Source organism: Temnothorax nylanderi, unplaced genomic scaffold (assembly GCF_030848795.1).
Source record: "Temnothorax nylanderi isolate EJ_2023f unplaced genomic scaffold, tnyl_v1.0 TNYL_tig0148_pilon, whole genome shotgun sequence".
Classification (NCBI taxonomy): Eukaryota; Metazoa; Arthropoda; class Insecta; order Hymenoptera; family Formicidae; genus Temnothorax; species Temnothorax nylanderi.
In genome coordinates this window covers 306,165-325,243 of record NW_027249210.1, presented here as the reverse complement: position 1 = coordinate 325,243, position 19,079 = coordinate 306,165, and the positions used below count along the sequence as shown (strand labels likewise).

At 41.5% G+C, this 19,079-nt stretch overlaps 1 protein-coding gene across 2 annotated transcripts in view; it reads left to right on the top strand.

Moving 5' to 3' along the window:
• Nucleotides 1-18,622, top strand: part of LOC139777438 (uncharacterized) — a 42,830-nt gene extending 24,208 nt beyond the window's left edge. The window contains exons 1-3 of one of the 2 annotated variants that reach the window (XM_071714857.1): nucleotides 597-1,115; nucleotides 1,500-1,546; nucleotides 14,232-18,622. In XM_071714857.1, the coding sequence (XP_071570958.1) occupies nucleotides 14,340-16,076 (1,737 nt within the window). In that variant the 5' untranslated portion in view covers nucleotides 597-1,115; nucleotides 1,500-1,546; nucleotides 14,232-14,339 and the 3' untranslated portion in view covers nucleotides 16,077-18,622. Of the gene's footprint in view, nucleotides 1-596; nucleotides 1,116-1,499; nucleotides 1,547-14,231 lie in introns of those variants that run through there. The other variant, XM_071714856.1, reaches the window with a different exon arrangement.
• The last annotated feature ends 457 nt before the right edge of the window (nucleotides 18,623-19,079 follow it).

Genomic DNA, 19,079 nt, shown 5'->3' with positions numbered 1-19,079 from the left:
ATCGTCATCGTCAACTTGACCCGCGTCGTGTTCGTGCGGTCTTCAGAATAAAGTTGTAATCGTTTTCGGAACACGAATAAAGGATACGAGCGGATTCTAAATTGAGTGACGCCGCGACGTGTTTAATTAACGATCACAGTCTATTAACGTCGTACTACGTTTAACTATGTTAATAGTGTTTTGATATGTAGTAATCGTGGGGGATAGACGCAGTGTTCATAAATCGCAGTTAACCAATAACATTAATTGCAGTTAAGCGGGGAGCACACACTTCTGCACAACGCATAAAGGTTATTCTACATAGAAGTCGTAGTCGTGAGTTGTAAGAAATTGACCAATCACATTCGAAGTTGAAGAGAATATTCAATCTGTGATTGGTCAATTTCTTACAACTCACGACTACGACTTCTATGTAGAATAAGGGTAATGCGTATAAGCATAAGAAAATTGATTGGTCCATATACATATGCATAAGGAAATAGACCAATCAATTTTCTTATGCCTATGCGTTATGCGTTATGCAAAAGTCTGTGTTTCCCGCTTTAACCAAAATCGCCTCATTAAGCCCGGTCTACATAATTCGTGGTACGCGAAACGCAAGACACACGCGCAGTCTACATGTCAATCTAACCTCTCCGTGTACAGAGGTTATATTGACATGTAGACTGTGCGTGTATCTTGCGTTTCGCGAACTGCAAATTATGTAGACCGGGCTTTACATGCAGCAAGTGTAGGCGTCCTCGCGACGCGACGGTTGCTCCTGGCGAGTGAAGTTGGCCGCGCGATTAACGAAATTCTCTTCGCCATGTTAGCGTCTACCTGCGGAACGTCACGGGCCGACGGGCGTCGAGCGGATCGCGTTGCTTCGTTCGTAGCTTCTCCGACGTAATTCTTTCGTCGCCGTGTAATTAAGTACGCGTCGCGTCGCGAGATTAATACCGGGAGTGCCGTGCAAAGTGTCAAAAGTGTCGCGCGATCATAAGTGACGATATTTTCACGCGTGAGTCGAGTGAACGGGTGAGTGAGTGCGTCGACAGAGATGCGACATCGGCGGTGGCCCGAGGAGAGGAGGAGGGGGCCTGGGAGGCATCGGGCGACGGCGGAGCGACCGTGAGGTGAGTAATTATTTGTTTATTATTTTGCTGTCCTGTGGCGGATTCCGCCACTTTCGAGGTTTAACTAGCTCCGGCGCAACTTCGCCGGAGTTCGAGTTCTGGCATACGCGAAAAGAGATCGAGCTCCGTCGCGTACATCTCACGTCCCTCTTATTCGTACGGTCGTAATATTACTTGCACGGTTTTTCGCGGATTAATTATGCGAACGAATTAATGTGGAAATATGCAGCCGCTTGCGGCGCGCTTGTTTCTTGAATTAGCATTTTAAAATCAGATATCAGTTAAAATAACGTTTTGAAAATTCATCCGGGCGCGATCATTATGTACTTTAAGTCTCGATTATTTTACACACTGCTTCAATGTAAAAATATTTCTATGTTACAGATCAACGCAGGGCTACAACTTATAACTCCGCTGTTGCGCATCGGCCGGTGAGTGATTTTTTTCTTTCCATGTCGAGGAAATGGATTTGTAAAAGTTATATCACAAACGTAAATAAAAGTTATATATGAGAGAAATGAGATATTATAAGAGTTACGAACAGTGTCTTTTTCTAACAATTATTAGACATATCAAAATTTTCATTTAAAATGATAATTAACGTAGTAAGTAAATTGTTCTGTATTACTTAATCTCATGAAATATCCGAACATATTATTTATTTCTACAGTTAAGTATTACAGAAAAAAATTAAAACATTAAAGATTAAGAATATAAAAATATATTACAAATGAATTAATATGTTATAATCCATTGCCTTGAAATGGATAGACCTTAGAAAATATTTTTATAATTTCTGTAAATAAAAGTGGGCTGACTAGGCACGGTGTGCTCTGGCATGATTGTACCGCGTACCCATGTCTCAATTAAATACCGCTTAAAAAACAACATGCTCGCGATATTCCGCACCTCGTAGACCAATGAGATAAACGCGGGTCATTCCTCCATTACAGCACTCTAGTTCGACAACACGGAATTCGTATCGAACCTACGTTTCTTTGTTTACCTGCGTAGTCCGGTCGGAGTTTTTACGTAAGAATGGCCAACACGTCAAATGTGGCTGATAGCCATCACGAAACTGACTCTCCGCGATGGATTCGACGAAAAGAAACAGGAAGTTTCTTATTGAAAGACAGAGATTGATAGTGTAATATCCTTAAAATAATACCGGCTAATAATATAGAAATTTATTTGCAAAACAATTGTGCGCGCGTTCAGGGACAAAAGTAATATATTTTTATATAAAATACACGAGTACTAAACATATACTTAAATAACTTCTTTAAAAAAAACTGTCTGACGAATTTCATTTGTAGTTTGAGAGACCAGTCAGCTGAGTATAGGCTGGTTTCTCAGTTGTTCTTAAGTGCAAGTACGGCACAGCCTTTCACGATCACGAGCGCAATTCGTGCAATCATACTTACCTTCAACCGCACCGTACTCGCTCCGTATGCGAAATGCGTTTCTACCGTGTCGGTGGCTAAACGTCCCTCTTCTTGCTCTGCTTTCCTGACGTAATCGCGCAAGGCCGCGACGAAGAAATCGCTCCGAGCGGGGCTGTCCACTTATAAAACACTTAAAATAACTAATTCTCAATAATACCCGGCGATATCGTAACAGGCGCGTATCGCATTACCATAATCAACTCCGAAATCGGATCGCATTATGATTTCCGAATACCAGTAACTGATGAATTAAATTGATGAATTAAAAGAGAGATTCTCAACTTCAAATCTTGTAACAAAATTCGAATACCTGATAGTACTTATAGAGTGTTTAAATTCAATGCACGCATATTATTTATCTTTTTGTTATTATATACAAGTTACATTATCTATGTATAGAAATTTTTATTGTTATATGGAAATGTTCATTCATCATATCAGTATTTTTTGGCTACATTTTTAACTCTGGTTGTACGCATTTACTACTCGTTTTCGCTTACTCCGATAATTGCCGCTCCCTCGTCGTCGAAGTTGCCGAGGATCGACGAAGGGGTACAGCAAGCTGATAGCAGGCTACTTGCCAATTCTCGTGCACCGACCAGCACAATAATCGTTTATCGCTTCATTCGCCGGCCATTATAAGCAAGCACCATCGGTAATAACGTCTCCCGCTGCGACCATATATCGTCCTGCCAGAGTTACACCGCTACGGATATCGAACGGCGAACGATTTATTAACCCCCCTATCGGCTCCGTTTCGCGATACCGTATCCCGAGTAATTACCTGATGAGTCTATAATGCAACGTAATCAACCTGTCACAAGCACGCTGAAAAAAAAAGTAAACAGCGGCGCCTCCGCCTCCGCCGTCGTTGCGATGAATGCGAATTTCTTTATTATTCAATCGCGCCGGATTATTATACCAACTTTGTTTACACGCGCGCGCATAAATTCACCGTCGCGTGTACCACGCGCGACGTTTGTCTCTCTGATATAAATAAAATATAGCATGCGTTTTTTTTTCTTTTGCTTCTTCTCTGCCTCTCTTATATACCTCGCATAATATCCATATTTAATATCTCATTACTAGCACAAGACACGTTTCGGCCGTTTTATATTATGCTTCAGAACGTGTTCCGTAATTTGTATTACACGGTAGACGTGGAAAGTAATTCTCAATTTCAGAATTATTCTTAAGGCTCGCGCAGTTATATCGAAATAATGATAAATTTGCTGCTCTCACAAGTCCACAAATAAAAAAACGATTGGGCTAATTGGGTCTTGTCATATTTTATATAAACTCTAAGATTTATTATTTCTCTCTATATCCCGAAATAAAAAAAATATTTTCCAAGCACATATTCAGTAATCTCCAGGCTTATTTAAAGACTTACTGATATGTTCTGAACGAGAAGAACATTATAAATACAGTCGAAGATAATTTATTAAACTTCGCAAGTCACTGTCTCAGATTTTAAAGCCCTGCTATCGCTACATCGAAGTATATTTTTATTTATAGTTTTAACTTGGCGGAATCTTCTTTCCACACCCAAACAAAAAAAAGTATAAACTTTTCTTCACGTAATCGGCCGTAATTTCTGAACTTTCACTTTCGGAGGTAACGCCTCGCGTACCGATCGCAGACGAAAGAATATAACTCCGGTTCCTACCGCAAATCGATCTGCGAACGAGTTGGCATTTTCGTTCTCAATACGGTGCAAAAATGTTTCCGTAAAATTTTTGCGCGATGTGTGGCAATCGCAAGAACGACCACTATATCGAAATTATAAAAAAAATTGCATCGTTGCACGGAGCACAGAGATATCTGTGTGCAGCAAGTAGGTAGATAATAAACTCAGACATGTTTTTATCACGATCGTGTCGGAAAACGATCGTAATAAGCATATCTGCACGGTAAATGCACACGAGTTTATAGTTTACAACATTCTGTGTTAAATCTTTATTAAAGAAACGTAACAAATAAAATATAACGTGTCCGAGAGCTATTTGAAAAATAGCTTCCTCTGCTGTTCCGATTCGACTTGACCGTGTTACTTACCGCATCATTTTCATCTGTCGATGATGTCCATTCTGCCGTCGAACTTCGCGCGAACGTCGCGTACGAGAATCCAAACATACGCCCACGTACAAGGAAGTCATTAGAATGATGTATCTGATGCGAGGCGCCACAACTCGACTCAATGACCCGAATACTTTCGATACACGCGTGCCCGTTACTTTCTTATATACACCAGGACTCCTCCGTGACACTGTATAATCTTGCGATTATCCAACACTGAAGAAAGAGTATACGCGTAAGTGTTTTCGAAAACGTCATGCGTTTTCTCTTCGATTCTTAATAACGGGAGATTTTATTTGCTCTATTAAGCAACCTGCTCTCAAAGTCAGAATAGAATTACGATGATATCTAGGTCCAAGTATGCGCATAAGATCTGTGCGCAAACATGTCGGAGAAAAATCATTTTTCGCAATTAAAGCATTTCATATACGATATAGTTGCAAAAACTAATAAACACTTAAGTCTGTGATGAGATATTGTTTCTTTCGGGTTGACTGGTGTTCCTGAAATTATATTTTGCATATCTCAGCGAATGTAAATTGCGTTGCATTTCAGCGTGATATAATGAAATTGGAGAAATTCAATTTTGAATTTAACAAAAAATTATAAATTATTAAGAACATTTGTATGTAGTGTTTTGCGCAGAAAATAAATGGCTTATATTATGCAAAAAATTTGAATACTAATTTCCAAATATATTTACTAATACCAATTGTACAATTTAACAATAATGCCTTTGATAATATTAACCGATTTCTATACAATTAATCTGCGTTACGTAAACTGCTGCAAACACGGTAGTTACATATCGATATTTTGTATGGGACACTTTTCCCGAGCTTGCTTAATACGATTTCGCTTAAAAATCTCGCGGTTTCTTTTAGGCGTCGCGCTTGTCGTATCGCGCTTATAAAACGCGTGAACGCGTTCTTATGTAATTTATTTAGAAGCTGCGTGTGGGAGGGCGTATTTATAAGACGGCGACTCGGCGTACGAAATTACGCCACTATGTTCATTGTGTAAGTATTGTCGACATATATACGCAAGCTAGTTAAACTTTCGCTTAACGGACACTGAAAACTGACCCTTGACTGTCTCGGCGATAGAATGCGCGATAAATCTGCTACCGATATCTGATACCGATCGAAGGATACGCTCGATGCAAAAAATATGTCAAACAGGTTAACAGCACAGATACGTTCTCCATAGTAAATAACGTAGATTCCGAAAAGTATTTGGATCACAAGATGGGCATCAATTGATTCTCACACTGTTAAATTCGTAGTTTCAAATTGTACTCAATTTGAGTCATTTTTAACCATCTCTATAAGTCACTTAATAATATGTCTACCTTAATATGTTCATCTTACCGTGATCACTGAAATTAATTGTAAGTAAGAATTCGAGAGGACGGTGATTTAGGGAAAGTAGTTTCGAATAAAATTGTGAGGAAAATTCTCTGCAAAGTATGCGATATATGATGTAATCGTATATATGAAAAACTGATAAGTGCGAAAGATAAACACTGATGAAAATGTGCGTACCGCATCTCGATATTGAACAAATCCCATAAAAATCTATGAATGACATATCCTGATATGCTCGTTGCAAATAGAACATATATTTGCATAAGTAATGCGTCGTAAATATAAGTTATGGATAGTTTCAGCTTCGCGCGTTATCTTGACTCCTACGGATCGATAGGATAGCGATTCGTAACGCGCTTCTCGCGTCATAATTTAACCGGTAAGAAGCGTGAGAAACTGAGAACATCAATGTAATTCCATGTTATACCAAGATGTTTGCACGCAAATGTTGTCGTACTAAAATTTAATCCTAAAATTATTACGATCATAACCTTGGAAACCTTCTAAAATATACAGATTTTTGTTAAACATAAAGAGTTACATGAAATGATAAGATTTAAGTTTAAGTATAAAACGAAGCGTGATAAAATAGGTATGTTTTAACAAGATATTTCTCAGACAATAAATATTTGAAGATGAAAAATATAATATTCGTGTACCGAGTGTGCTCGAGAAAACGCGCAAAAGAATGACAATATATCCTGTTGGAATAAATTAGAATTGATATGTGTCTTAATTTAAATCTGATTGTAATTAGACAAAATATTGCATCAAGTTAAAAGAAATTCTAGATTCCTATAATCAAACTTTAAACTTTAAACTTTATATCTAAATTAATCTAAAGTAATTTTTATTGTTTATTTTAAGGTTTAATTACTACTAAGGTTTAATTTTTTCATCTACTGGCGATATAATTCTCAAATTTGCTGTTTTTAATTACTGAGATTACGTATTGTGTATTGAATATTATTAAGTGTGATAACAATTGAACTTGTACTAACGTTTTCTAACGGAAGATTGATATTTCATGAAGATAACTATTTCTTTTACACTTCTGCTGTTCACTCCGTATAACGTCTAGAGATTTATACGTACACTTGCATACCACACCCAGTCGCAACCTTGATCGGCCTCTTTCGCAGATTCCTCAGAATCTGATACGCTCGTATCATTTACTTCGCGTACTTACTGCTCGAGCGATTCTTCGATCACGTGCTTCACGCTGTCACGTTCGCGTCACGCAGAACCGGATATACGCGAAAAGAATCTCGACAGTGACCGGTCAAGAACGCCGACAAACGCAGCATCCATTTGTGCAACAGTGACATGCATTTTACCTCGTTCACCTTCGCTGTGTCCCGATGAGACCATTAAGAACGCAGTACTAAATTATTATTATTACTTTTTGCGGATCAAAATAATTATACGCCATATTAGGCAGGGCACATCAAAGGTGTTTATAAGAGTGAATCAGTTCCTTCGTTTATAAGATCTATTTGAGATATATGACTTGATACTCTTAAAATAGATCTTAATTATGAGCCACGGATTATACTTGACATTTTAATTCTGATGAGCATCTTATTTATCTAAGAGGGCCTAACGGAAGAAAACTGGAAAAAATTGATAATGTTAGACATTGAAAAGGAACTCCTTCTTGTTTCTCATCTGAGACACGAAAATGGGACACGAGGGTATCCACGAAGGGACGTTCGACAGGACGTCGAAACGAGGGCGAGGGCGTTAGCTTGATTTGCGCCCACCTCGCGCCGGTTCACAAATCCGTGATTCTTTCGTGATGATGGGATCGTCTTTTAAGACCAGCCGCACCTGCATATTGTTTATAACTCATCGGATAAATCCGTCGGCCCGAGACATCGTCATGTTCTTCGTCACTTTATGCACGGTACCCACGCGAATTCCTGCGTGAATTCCTGTTTATTAACTGGTATTATCGCCATGCTGTCGATTTCGCGCAAGCGTAGTCGGAATATAGATCATAATCGTGTATCTTGTTGACTTTGATCCCGGTACGTTTACCTCCGGAAAGCGCTCTGGGCATTTTAATTGAGTCCGCTATAAAAAAAGGAATAATTATCGCCTCGGAGACCGTTGATACGTTGAGTTGACGAAGAACTACAAGCTACAAGCGATTCGCGATACGATACAGTGAAATGTCGAGCTTGTATCAGAATACATATGGGATTCTCTTTCTAATGGTATTAAAGAACTAAATGAACATTATCTATTTTCTAATATTAGACGTCTTGATTTTTTCCCTGTGACATCATTAAGGATTTGTTTGTAACTAACTGAGAAATGGCATGTTGTTATCTATTTTCAATTTTAAAGGAATTTTTTAATTTTCGATTGTTCGTACTGTTCGTAGCTCATAGATAATTATTTAACACTGAAAAATATTCTTAATTCCTGTATCTGCATGTGATCGAGAATAAATGTGCAGCTTCTTGAACGACCTGCCCGAAGATATCATACATTTGTGTGATAAATGGAACTACGGGGAATAATCAATATAACGAAATGACGACTTTGTTAGCGCGCGAAGGAATCGTTCGATCTTGGATGTCAGCGTGACGAAATAAATTACCCCCAATACCGCTCGTATCGATATACCGCTCGTACAAATATATTAGCGCAATTTATCGCGGTCGAGCCAATCTCAAAGAAAAAAAAAAGAGGAAGGAATTTGTTATCCGCGATAAAAACAATCCCGCGGGCGCACAATGTTCGTAATTGATTATGGACCTTGACGCGTCTCCTGATAAACTTCGCGCTCCTCGGTAATGAACGTGGCTCCGAAAGCAGATACGACAGAAGAAGAAAAATGAAAGAAGCAATAAATAAGTATATCTGATACGAGAGAAACGCGCGGCGTGTCTAATTTAACCGCGCATCAATCATCGCGCGTATTAAGCGTCGTAACACGAGCGGCGATGATCGCTTTTTCATTTAAACGATCCTGTCGCGTGGGATGCATTGATTATGAGGGAGTACACTTGCAAAAAAAAAACATGCATGCGTACGTGCGTGCGTGCGTGCGTGCGCGAGCAGATACGTACTCGTGGAATGACTCGACACCGTCACGCCGAAGTGACCTCACGCCGAGGTGTCCGCGCGACAGTACGTGGTCTCCTTTCAACAGGAAACCACCATTCTCTATTCCGTCGACCGGCCAGTCCCGGCGCGCGCCTTTTAACATCTTGTTGCCCAGCCGCCTTTATAAATCGGCCGATATTAATCCTACGTATATTTACAATATCTGCGCGCGCGCGCTAGCGTCGATTTATGAGAAGCCGCACGAGCCGAGGACACTATGATTAATCTCGATACACCAGTATCGAGTAAACATCGAATCCACACGTCCGTGTTGTTTGACATCGATAATCGTCCCGAGAGGACCGAATATTAATCTCTCGTAAGGAATTAACCGTAGCGCTCGAACGACTGACGTTTAACACGTTGCCCACGGGTTGAGACCTTTTTTATCGTAACAAATATATGCGTGTACCGTTTGGGGAAAATTGCATTGAGATCTGGCTGGGAGAATTCACTTGAGTGTCAATGCCTTATGTAAACGGCTTACGGACATTCTTGTGTTTTGATACATTGCATATATAAGCAAAAATATTTTTTAAACTAATTAATATTTAATTGTAAGACGATAATTTTAGAGTTTTAATTTAGAATATCTTAATGTGGAAGCCAGAAAGTGTCATTTAACTTTTCGTGTGGTATCGGATATGTATGTAATTACATTAGATAATGTTCAAGATATTCGCGGCACAATTTTATTCAATCGTAACACATATTCGTATGATGGTGAGCAAAAACGACGCGTCTATTCTTGAGACACGGGCGCATTTCCCATCATCGATGCAAGAGTTAGTATGGTACTGGTGGTACCGGTTTGCGGATCTCAGTCTCTTTATTCAGAGTAACTTAGTCCTCCTCCGCCTCCTCCTCTTTACCTTTCATTTCGCAATCGCGGGGGCACGATAAGTAATAAAAGCGAGGATAAAGTCCTGCAAATGTGCTGTAAATCGCTGCGAAATAATTGCCGAAGCAGCGCCGTGAGTTATCTTAAATAAGATAACTCACAAAAGACAGATATGGTAACGTTCGTATTGAATCTGAACTACGTCGGATCTGAACTTGATTTGACGGAATGTGAATATTTGATTTTTACCGTGTTCTTTTTTTCCTCGAAATGCTGTCGTTAGTCGTTATGCGACTCCATGTTGGCGATATTGAAATTCGGCGTTTAAGTAAAAAGTGTCGACGGCCGAGCCGGGCGAAAATAATGCGTCGCCACATGTATCGTAAAGTAGCTACATATACACCCACGCTGCAGGTCTCTCCTGTTACCCTTCTCCTGTCACCTACACTGTACCCCACCCTTGTTCTGCAGCTTCGTTTCTCCTGTGGCGAGGAACGCGACATGATCAGTGGCGGTTTCATGCACATTCTGTTTGCATGGGTCCACGTATAAAAATAGAATCACTCTTATAATGATCGAAAAAATTGAATAATATAGGAAGTTCGAATATATGAAAAGTAACTACCTTTATTATGATTGCAGGGAAGTATGCCTCCAAAAATTATGCATAAAACATGCATAAATTATGAAGATTTTCTTATCGAAATATTAATTGTATTTGCCTAACAGTAAATTATTTATTAAAGTTTTATGTGCATATCGCAGAAATTGTTAATTATATGTTTGATAATTTGTCCCTTAATCATGTCATTTCTCGCGAATTAAACTGCGAATTGAAGAGATTCTCAGAAATCAAGTAATAAAATGAAATAACAGTGGGGTCCCTGAACAATCACGTGACAGTGCGGTTAATCTTAGCCATTCCACCAGGCGTACCGTCACTCGGGTCGTGGCAAGGACGGCAGCGACCTTCCCGGAGTCGCAAAAATCCGGCGCGCTGCAACAGCACGAAACACGATGCGCTGTAATGCAACAGCAAGCCCGGCAATAAAATCAAACTCGGGAGGTCCGGACACTTTTATATTCGCAATCTTTAAATTTCGCGCAGCTTTTACGCCGCACCGTGGCCCGCATAAGAAACTCGAACGAGAAGAAAAATGTAATTCTTTTTTTTTTTCTCTCTTCTCGCTTTTTCGCGCAACCATCGCGCCACGGTATCGCGTAATAACACCATTAAACGCGCGTCGCGAGAAACATGTACTTTGTCGGTCGAGTGCATCGATAGCTAATCGAAATTATAGTATGTTCGTGAAATCATTTTCTTTAATTTGCCCCTACGCGAATTAAAATAATTCCCGGCACGTCGTCCTTAAGTTCTCCAAAACACGTTCGTGCTCCTTATCTCGACCCATGAACGTCGTCGGAATTATTATAGGAGGATCCATGGGCGTCGTCAGGACTGCTGAGGATATGCTTCAAACTTCCTTACTCTTTTCCTTATTATTGTTTGAATACACGCAAGAGTACAATTGATTACAAATCATATACTTATTGTATGTGATTTTTTAATATTTCATGTTTTTTTTTGTATTTTTATATATTTTACTACTCTTTTATAATTGTTTATCACAAAATTTATGCACCCCACTCACTTATTATAGTTTATCTTTAATATTTAAAGAAATATTTTATAAAATCTGTTTCAAAAACATTTACAACTTGCTTTTGTCAAACAAATTCTCTGCCTCCTGTCTGCAGATATAAAGTAGTGCACGTGCATCTTGTCGCACGTATCTTGCGGCGCGGCGCCCATGGCATCTCGCTGTGCGTCCTTTCTCCGTGCATGTCGCCGGGCAATCGCGTAATAAGAGATAAATTAAGCGTTTATGTTCGGCGGCAGTCGCTATCTCCCGAATGCGGATTCCCCAGCACGTGAGAAGCCGCGCACGCCTAATTGCCGTTGAAATGATCGTCGAGTACGCCTTAAAACACTCAACAATGCGCAGCTCATTACGATCGCTCCCTCGTTCCCCGCGACGCAGGAGGAATGTCCTTTCGCGCGAATCTCTGAATTTTTCCCAATTTTTCGGACGCTGTTGGTATATCAAAAATCGACTTTTTTATCGCATTTTTAGCAGACGATTAGTCTCTCGAATGTCACGAACGTCAATATTGTTTCCGCACCCGAAATTGCGCGTTGTTATGCGAAATCCATTATTCAAATTCGCACGATCGAAGTCACGTAGCCTCCACGATGATCACTATAATCATAATGTATGAATGTAGTGTCCCTGCGTGCATAAGTATTTTAGATGTGAATACCATTAATGGCGAAGAAAAATGGTTGAAATTGCTTCAAGGTTCGCGAGTAAATAGTCACGAAATTCCTGAACTCTGACGAGGACTGCACGATTGTAAACAGATAATAAAGCGCCGTTTTCTTCCTCGGTTATTACCCGGATTGTCGTGCTCCTCCCAAACGCCGATACACACTTTGTTTTCTTCCGAGATTCTCACCTACAAATACCTCGCGCGACGATTCTGCTTCCGTCGATCGTCGATATCGATGCAACGCTCGCCATTGTTTGCAAATGCGAGTCCCCCGGACGCGTAATGGTTCCGGCATTATTAGACGTAGGACTTGTACATACGTTTGAGCGATAATCTCGCCTACCGTGCGCGAATCTTCGCGGAGCAGAAGAGGCAAGGATCCTGATAAACCGTTCCGCTCCCGCATAAATAAACATTGTATTCGCGATGTTGGCTCCTTTACCTGCGCGACTTCGTCAAGGTCGCGTTTACAAAGAACTCGAGCGTATGCAGGTATCTTATTACATTCGCAATAGCCACGTATTATATAGGTGTAGAACCCACGACGAACAGTGAGAGGAAATCGATTAAGAACGCGATCGATAAGTCTAAAAATCAGAATGGACGATAATTACCTGCGTCCTATGGGCAACGCGTAATTTATGCTCGGAACTGAAAGTCACGGAGCGTGGCACGATACATAAATAGCGAGAACGTAGAACGCGCTATGATTAGTCGATCGAGATCTAAAAGAGTCATTTTGTCATTTTGCGCGCGTAAAATGCATTTATATAAAATAATGTGAATCTTCTCGAAGTATTCACGCTTTAAAGGATCATTTGGAAATATTGACCTCATGTAGCGTCATTAGTAAAAGATTTTGAGATTTAATTTATTTTAATTAGTCTTAAATATGCGGTCGGCTCGTGTTATATTCACGCAGTCAAGTTATATTCTCGTGTAATTGTTAAAAATATTTCGATTCGCGAGATTCAGCGACAACAGGAAGTAATGCGCTGCGAAATCGTGTCCGCGACGAGTCCGCTGTAAAAATGTACAAGATTTTCATCGGCAGAGCGGGCTGTCGTTGTAAGATTTTACGAGCGACCACATCGGGCAATTTATAAATCGCACGGATGCACACCTGCCTGCGTCCTTCGTGCAAAACGCGGGACGCATAAAAGCGGTTTATCGTCTCTCGGCGCGAATTCGACGTGGAACCGACACGATCGCGTTGCGTTTTGTTCCTCTTCTTTCGGGAGGGAATAAGGCATTCGCGAGCTCGTTTGGCGGTTCCGCGTGTCTTTAACGACGCCACAAAAAACGCACGACTAAAATGTTATATCCTGTAAATGTTACACCCGGGCTGTTTACTTGGATATTACGGTAATTCGAACGCTGATACGGCTTCATTTGCGTGCTTTTGTTTATTTCACTAGCTAGCGTAAACTGAACGCTTAATTTTCTACTTCCCTCATTACGATCGCTTCCTTACGGTCACTGCATAATTAAACCTTAATATAAATTTTATTAAATCATAAATTAAATATAAGCTATTTTTGCCATAGAACATTAATTGCTTCCAAACTGCAACTGGTTAATTTGCAAGGAATGTAAACTTGATTCTTCTGCATATTTCAAACTTACTTATATAAACAAGCCTCGGATCTTATAAACGCTATATATTCAATTTCGAAACTTTATGTCTGTCGAAAAAATTGGTAATAAATTATAATAATTACAATAGGTAAGTTTTGTAATAGTTTTGATATAGATGAAATTTTTTCAGAAATAAGCATTTTCTATTCACAAAATGTGTTTGCTATCGATCCCTGTACATAGAGTTAACATACAAAACTCTAAGAAATGGAAATTAATCTGATTCATTCTATTATGAAATAAATATCTTTCTGACATAACTGAAATTGCAGTATTGAACAATTGTGTGATTTTTCAGGTACTGCTTCAGGCGGCACTGGTCTGGGAGGAGGCGCGCGGCGCTCCAGCGAAGAAGAGCGACATACTCGCCGGTACAGAATTCCTCTCGGTCTTTATAAACGGCGCGATGGCAACACCATCGCAACGACGCCGGGGCTTTCGACGTGGCGGTCACCAAGCGGCCGCGTCAGCGGGTGACAGCGCGACCGCCGAGTCGCACCAACACGAGGCGTCGATCTATCGAATATCACGGAATCCGAGCGGCAGCCGACCGATTTCGGTGTCGAGGCCGCAGACAAACGGCCGCGAGGAGGTCGTTCGTTTCTATCCTATAAATCAAAAGACACTGGAGAATCGGCAGCAGAATCTAGCGTCGTTGATCGACGACCTGAGCACGCCTGGCGGCATAAGTTCGACGCGATTGACGTCCTCGAGCGCGGCGACAACGACGATGACGAGCACGCCGACGTTGACCTACCAAGATCGAACGAAGTCGAACGGGACCAACGGATCTTCTATCGGCAGAGGTGTTGTCAGCCGGCAAAAGGTGATTGGAGTCAGCGTCACGTCCACGGTCGAGGCCACGCCGTATAAAGTGCGCGTCGAGCATTACGACAGCACTGACGCCGCGGTGGTTACGCGACCACCAGGTTTGGAATCTGCGGTGAATAGAGAAGTTACCAGAGGGTCGACCGCTAGAAGCATGACGAGGGATACGAGCAGACCGGCGACGCCGTCGTCCACGACAACAACAACAACGACGACCACGACCACGACGACTACGATGACGTCGACGCCACCGCCGGATCGATTTGTCACCGAGGAGCTCAGCAACATTGTCTCGGAGTCAAACAGAAGCGAATTCTCCGTCGACGAGGACTCGCCGAGAACGAGCTGGCGCGGCCGCGTAACCATGACGCCACGAATTCAACAGACCCCCGCGAAGAGTCACCAGGACGAGGAAGTCAATGAGGCGACGCGGATCATCGACGTCGATGCGATCACTCTACCGACGGAGGTGAATTACGAGCTACCTGTAGAGAACTCGGAACGGCGGGAGTTGAACGAAGAACTGCCGGAGATGTCGTCGGATCGGCTTCAAGGACGCAAAATGGGACGTCATTACGACGCGCCGCTCTACAACCGATCGGGCCCGAAGGTGTATAGCCAGTCGTCGAAGGCGTACAAACCTCCGCGTACCTATAACGAGCCGGCCAAGGTATACAGCGAACCGGCCAAGGTGTACGGTGAACCCGAGCGTGTGTACGGAGAGCCGGCTAAAGTGTACGGCGAGCCAGCTAAAGTCTACAGCGAACCAGCCAAAGTCTACAGCGAGCCCGCGAAGATCTATAGTGAGCCCGCCAAAGTCTACGGCGAGCCGGAAAAAATCTATTCTGAACCGTCTAAAATCTACTCGGAGCCGGCCAAAGTCTATTCCGAGCCGGCCAAGATCTACTCGCAGCCGGCCAAGGTGTACGGCGAGCCCAGCAAGGTGTACGACTCCGAGGGTCAGCCGGTGGACCGTCAGCAAGAGAGCGGCGAGCCCGACGAACAGAACTACGAGATCGACGAGTCGGTCAGCGTCGGCAGCAACGGCAACGTCCACGGGCCTCAATTGGTTGTTACGGAGGAAACCCCGGGCGCATCCGAGGTCGAGGACGGTCACAAAGTCGGCTACGTGGTGGAGGGCAGAAACTATAGGAAGTACAGGGTCGAAGAAAGAACGCCGGACGGCTTCATCGTGGGCGAGTACGGCGTCGTCAGTCATGATGATGGTTCGCTGCGCGGCGTCAGATACACCGCTGACGGCACTATCAATCCTCAGCTCATCTACGACGCCCTGATGAAGTTCCTCGCATTGTGAGCGTCGTAACAGAAGAAAATAAAAGGAAGAAAGACGAGTCGCCGCACGACGTCGGGGGAAGTCGCGTCGCTGGACCAATTTCTTCTTCATAATTTATGTTTAAAAAATCGAAAATAATTCGAAGCTCTGCTGAAAGGCAATTGCTATGATCTACGCGATATCTCCATTGCAATTGTTTTCCAGATGTCTGGTCGATGATCTGGTTTTCTAGATCATTCAATATCAGCTAATGATGGCGATGGATTATGGAGACCACCATTATTTCCTCCTTCAGGAAGACTCGGTCCCGACGTCGATGGCGAAATTGCGGATTTCTTCGAGATGGCTTCGGCGATGTCGTCGACGAGACGAACACGACTGATTCTTTTGCTCTTGCCAACTCAACTGCCTCAACAATTAATTTTAAGGACGACGATTTAGGATCTAAGGAAAAACTCATTCGACGTAGGCGACCTGCACACGCCAAGTACCGAAAGGTCGACCGGGACCGACGCACGAAAGTCGAATCTCGACGCTCAGTCATTGCGAAACGCTGACAGATGAAAGTTACTCTTTGGGTGGCGAAAGTACGAACTTTTGTGCGCAGTGCTGTTCGATGGCCTTTGACGATTGTGGCAACCGATCGAAGTGGTTGTCGAACGTTTTTCTCTAGAGCTACTCGCAAGAACTTTTGAAGTGAGAACGCGGCTACTTTGCGGGCCGCTAAAAATATATTTCAGTGCGTAAGAAGCTTGCGCTTGTGTGCACGGCACGCATCGGCCTGGACGATTTAATGTAATATCGACAATGTTAGGGAGTTAGTAATTTTTCGTTTGCAAATTTTATACGACATTCGATACGGTATTTATCCTTGCCTGAGAGCATAATAAATTCATAACTGTCGTTTCATTATCATAATTATGAGATAAATGGGAGTCGTGCCTGACGAAACGTAAAATGTTGAAGAGATATCTGATCCCGATGCGATATCGGCGCAACTCGAGATTGATTTTAAGCTTACACTGACAATGATTTCCTCGTACGCATCTCGATACGTATCTTCACAAATGAATATCTGATATAACGAGAATCCGTACCCACCTTTGTGCACTCGTCGAGGATGTACCCGCGACAGGCCCTCGATCCCTGATCTCTGATCTTTGATCTCCGGTAAGAAAATTTTGAATTGGATGCTTGGACCCCAAATATTTGGGCTGCAACAAATACTTGGCTGAAAGTGTGTTTTAACACGCACGTTCTATGAAAGGACTTGCATCACAGAAATAATCCACGATAGCTTTCCGTCAACTTTTTAGAATAATAAATGTCAGAGATCCTCGATCGATCAACATGATACGATCTCGCGTGACACGAGATTAAATCTTTTCTTATATATTGAAGAGAAATGTTATCGCAGTGTCAAGAGATCTGTATTGAGATTAAGTTAACCACTGAAGGGGATTTAACGAATTACTCGCTATTTTTTATGCTGCAGTTAACGATGGAACATTCGACATTTTCTTTTATTGTTTTTAACGCCTAAGAAATGCTTAATGTACATGCAGTACGATCCAGGTTTGAAGTATCTTGTCTTCAAGGTATTTAAATAAAATATAAAAAATAAAATAAATAGTATTTAAACAAAATATTTTATCACGAGATATGTCGAAATTACTCGATGAATCGACCGCGTCCGAATGTTCCAACATTGACAGCCTCCGAAATCATTGACTGAGAGTCCCCTTCGTGCGCTTTTATCGCGGTCACGCTTCTGCGATGAAGAGGTAGATGAAGAAGTTGCAACTGCCAGGGCCCTCGTCCGAGAATGGTCGGTCCCCTAAATTAGCTAGCGGGCCCCGCAGCTGCGATGGACGGACCGACTTGTCGCGGCAGCGTCTCCGCGCGTATCCTAGCTCCGTAAATTCCCTAGATCTTAAGGCTGACAAAGGAAGTATCTCAATCAGAGCGAGAAAGCTCGTTTTTCTTCGTAGTGTCGATTATATTATTTAGCGATTACAACTAGCTCGTTCTCTCACATTACCTCAGTCCTTTGAGATAGTTCCTCTCGCCACGCAATATCGAGCGCACACACTCATACTACTAAGCGCGAGTAACGCTCCGCGAAATTCGCGAGAAACGTATACGGGATGTTCCGAAATCGTCTTTACTTCTTTGATGAGCGATTGCAGGAAGATAAATTTCAAGTTTATCGACGAAAAGAAAGATACATAAATAAAAGCAATGTTAGTTTCTGGGCAGCCTGTATATGGATATCTCTCGCGTATTGCTCACGTTCGTAGACTATAAAGGTCTCGATTATATTCTACTTTACTCTTCCGTATGTACATTTCTAAACCATTTCAATATATTACAGACGGTATCTCTAAGAATTCTTTCTTGTATAAGGCATGCATCCTAGATAATCTTTAGTATCTTTACTATAAAAATACTATATAATGCTGTGTGCAAGCCATCGCCATTTTTCAACAGCAACTTTGTAATAAATCCATTGCCATGAAGAAAACATTCCGATTATTATGACCTGAGTAAAATGAGCATTTCTCCGATCAGCCAACTATTAATCCCGATTATTTCCTAATAAACTTAATTTTATATCTTTTGTAATATTTTTTCAACGTTATATTTATGAATTCTCAAAATCTAAAATAAGTTATTCTAAGGAATATTTATAAAAAATTAAAATATGAATCTGTTATATGATTATAAATCTCAAAATTCATCAATTTATGATATTTTTTATTTAATTTATATTTATATTCATAACAAAAAACTAATCGAAAATTAATCATTTAATAATAAACTATGCATACACCATTTCGCGAAATTGTAACAAAATTTGATCAAATTCATGTTATTTACTGACATAAAGGACGATTTATGACTGTGTTGTTACCTGGAACGGAAATCGATAATACGCACATCATGAATATGAAGCGATCAGATCAGCAAAAATAAGGGATCATTGATCGTCTCAGTATCATACATGTTCGGACTTAACAAGGG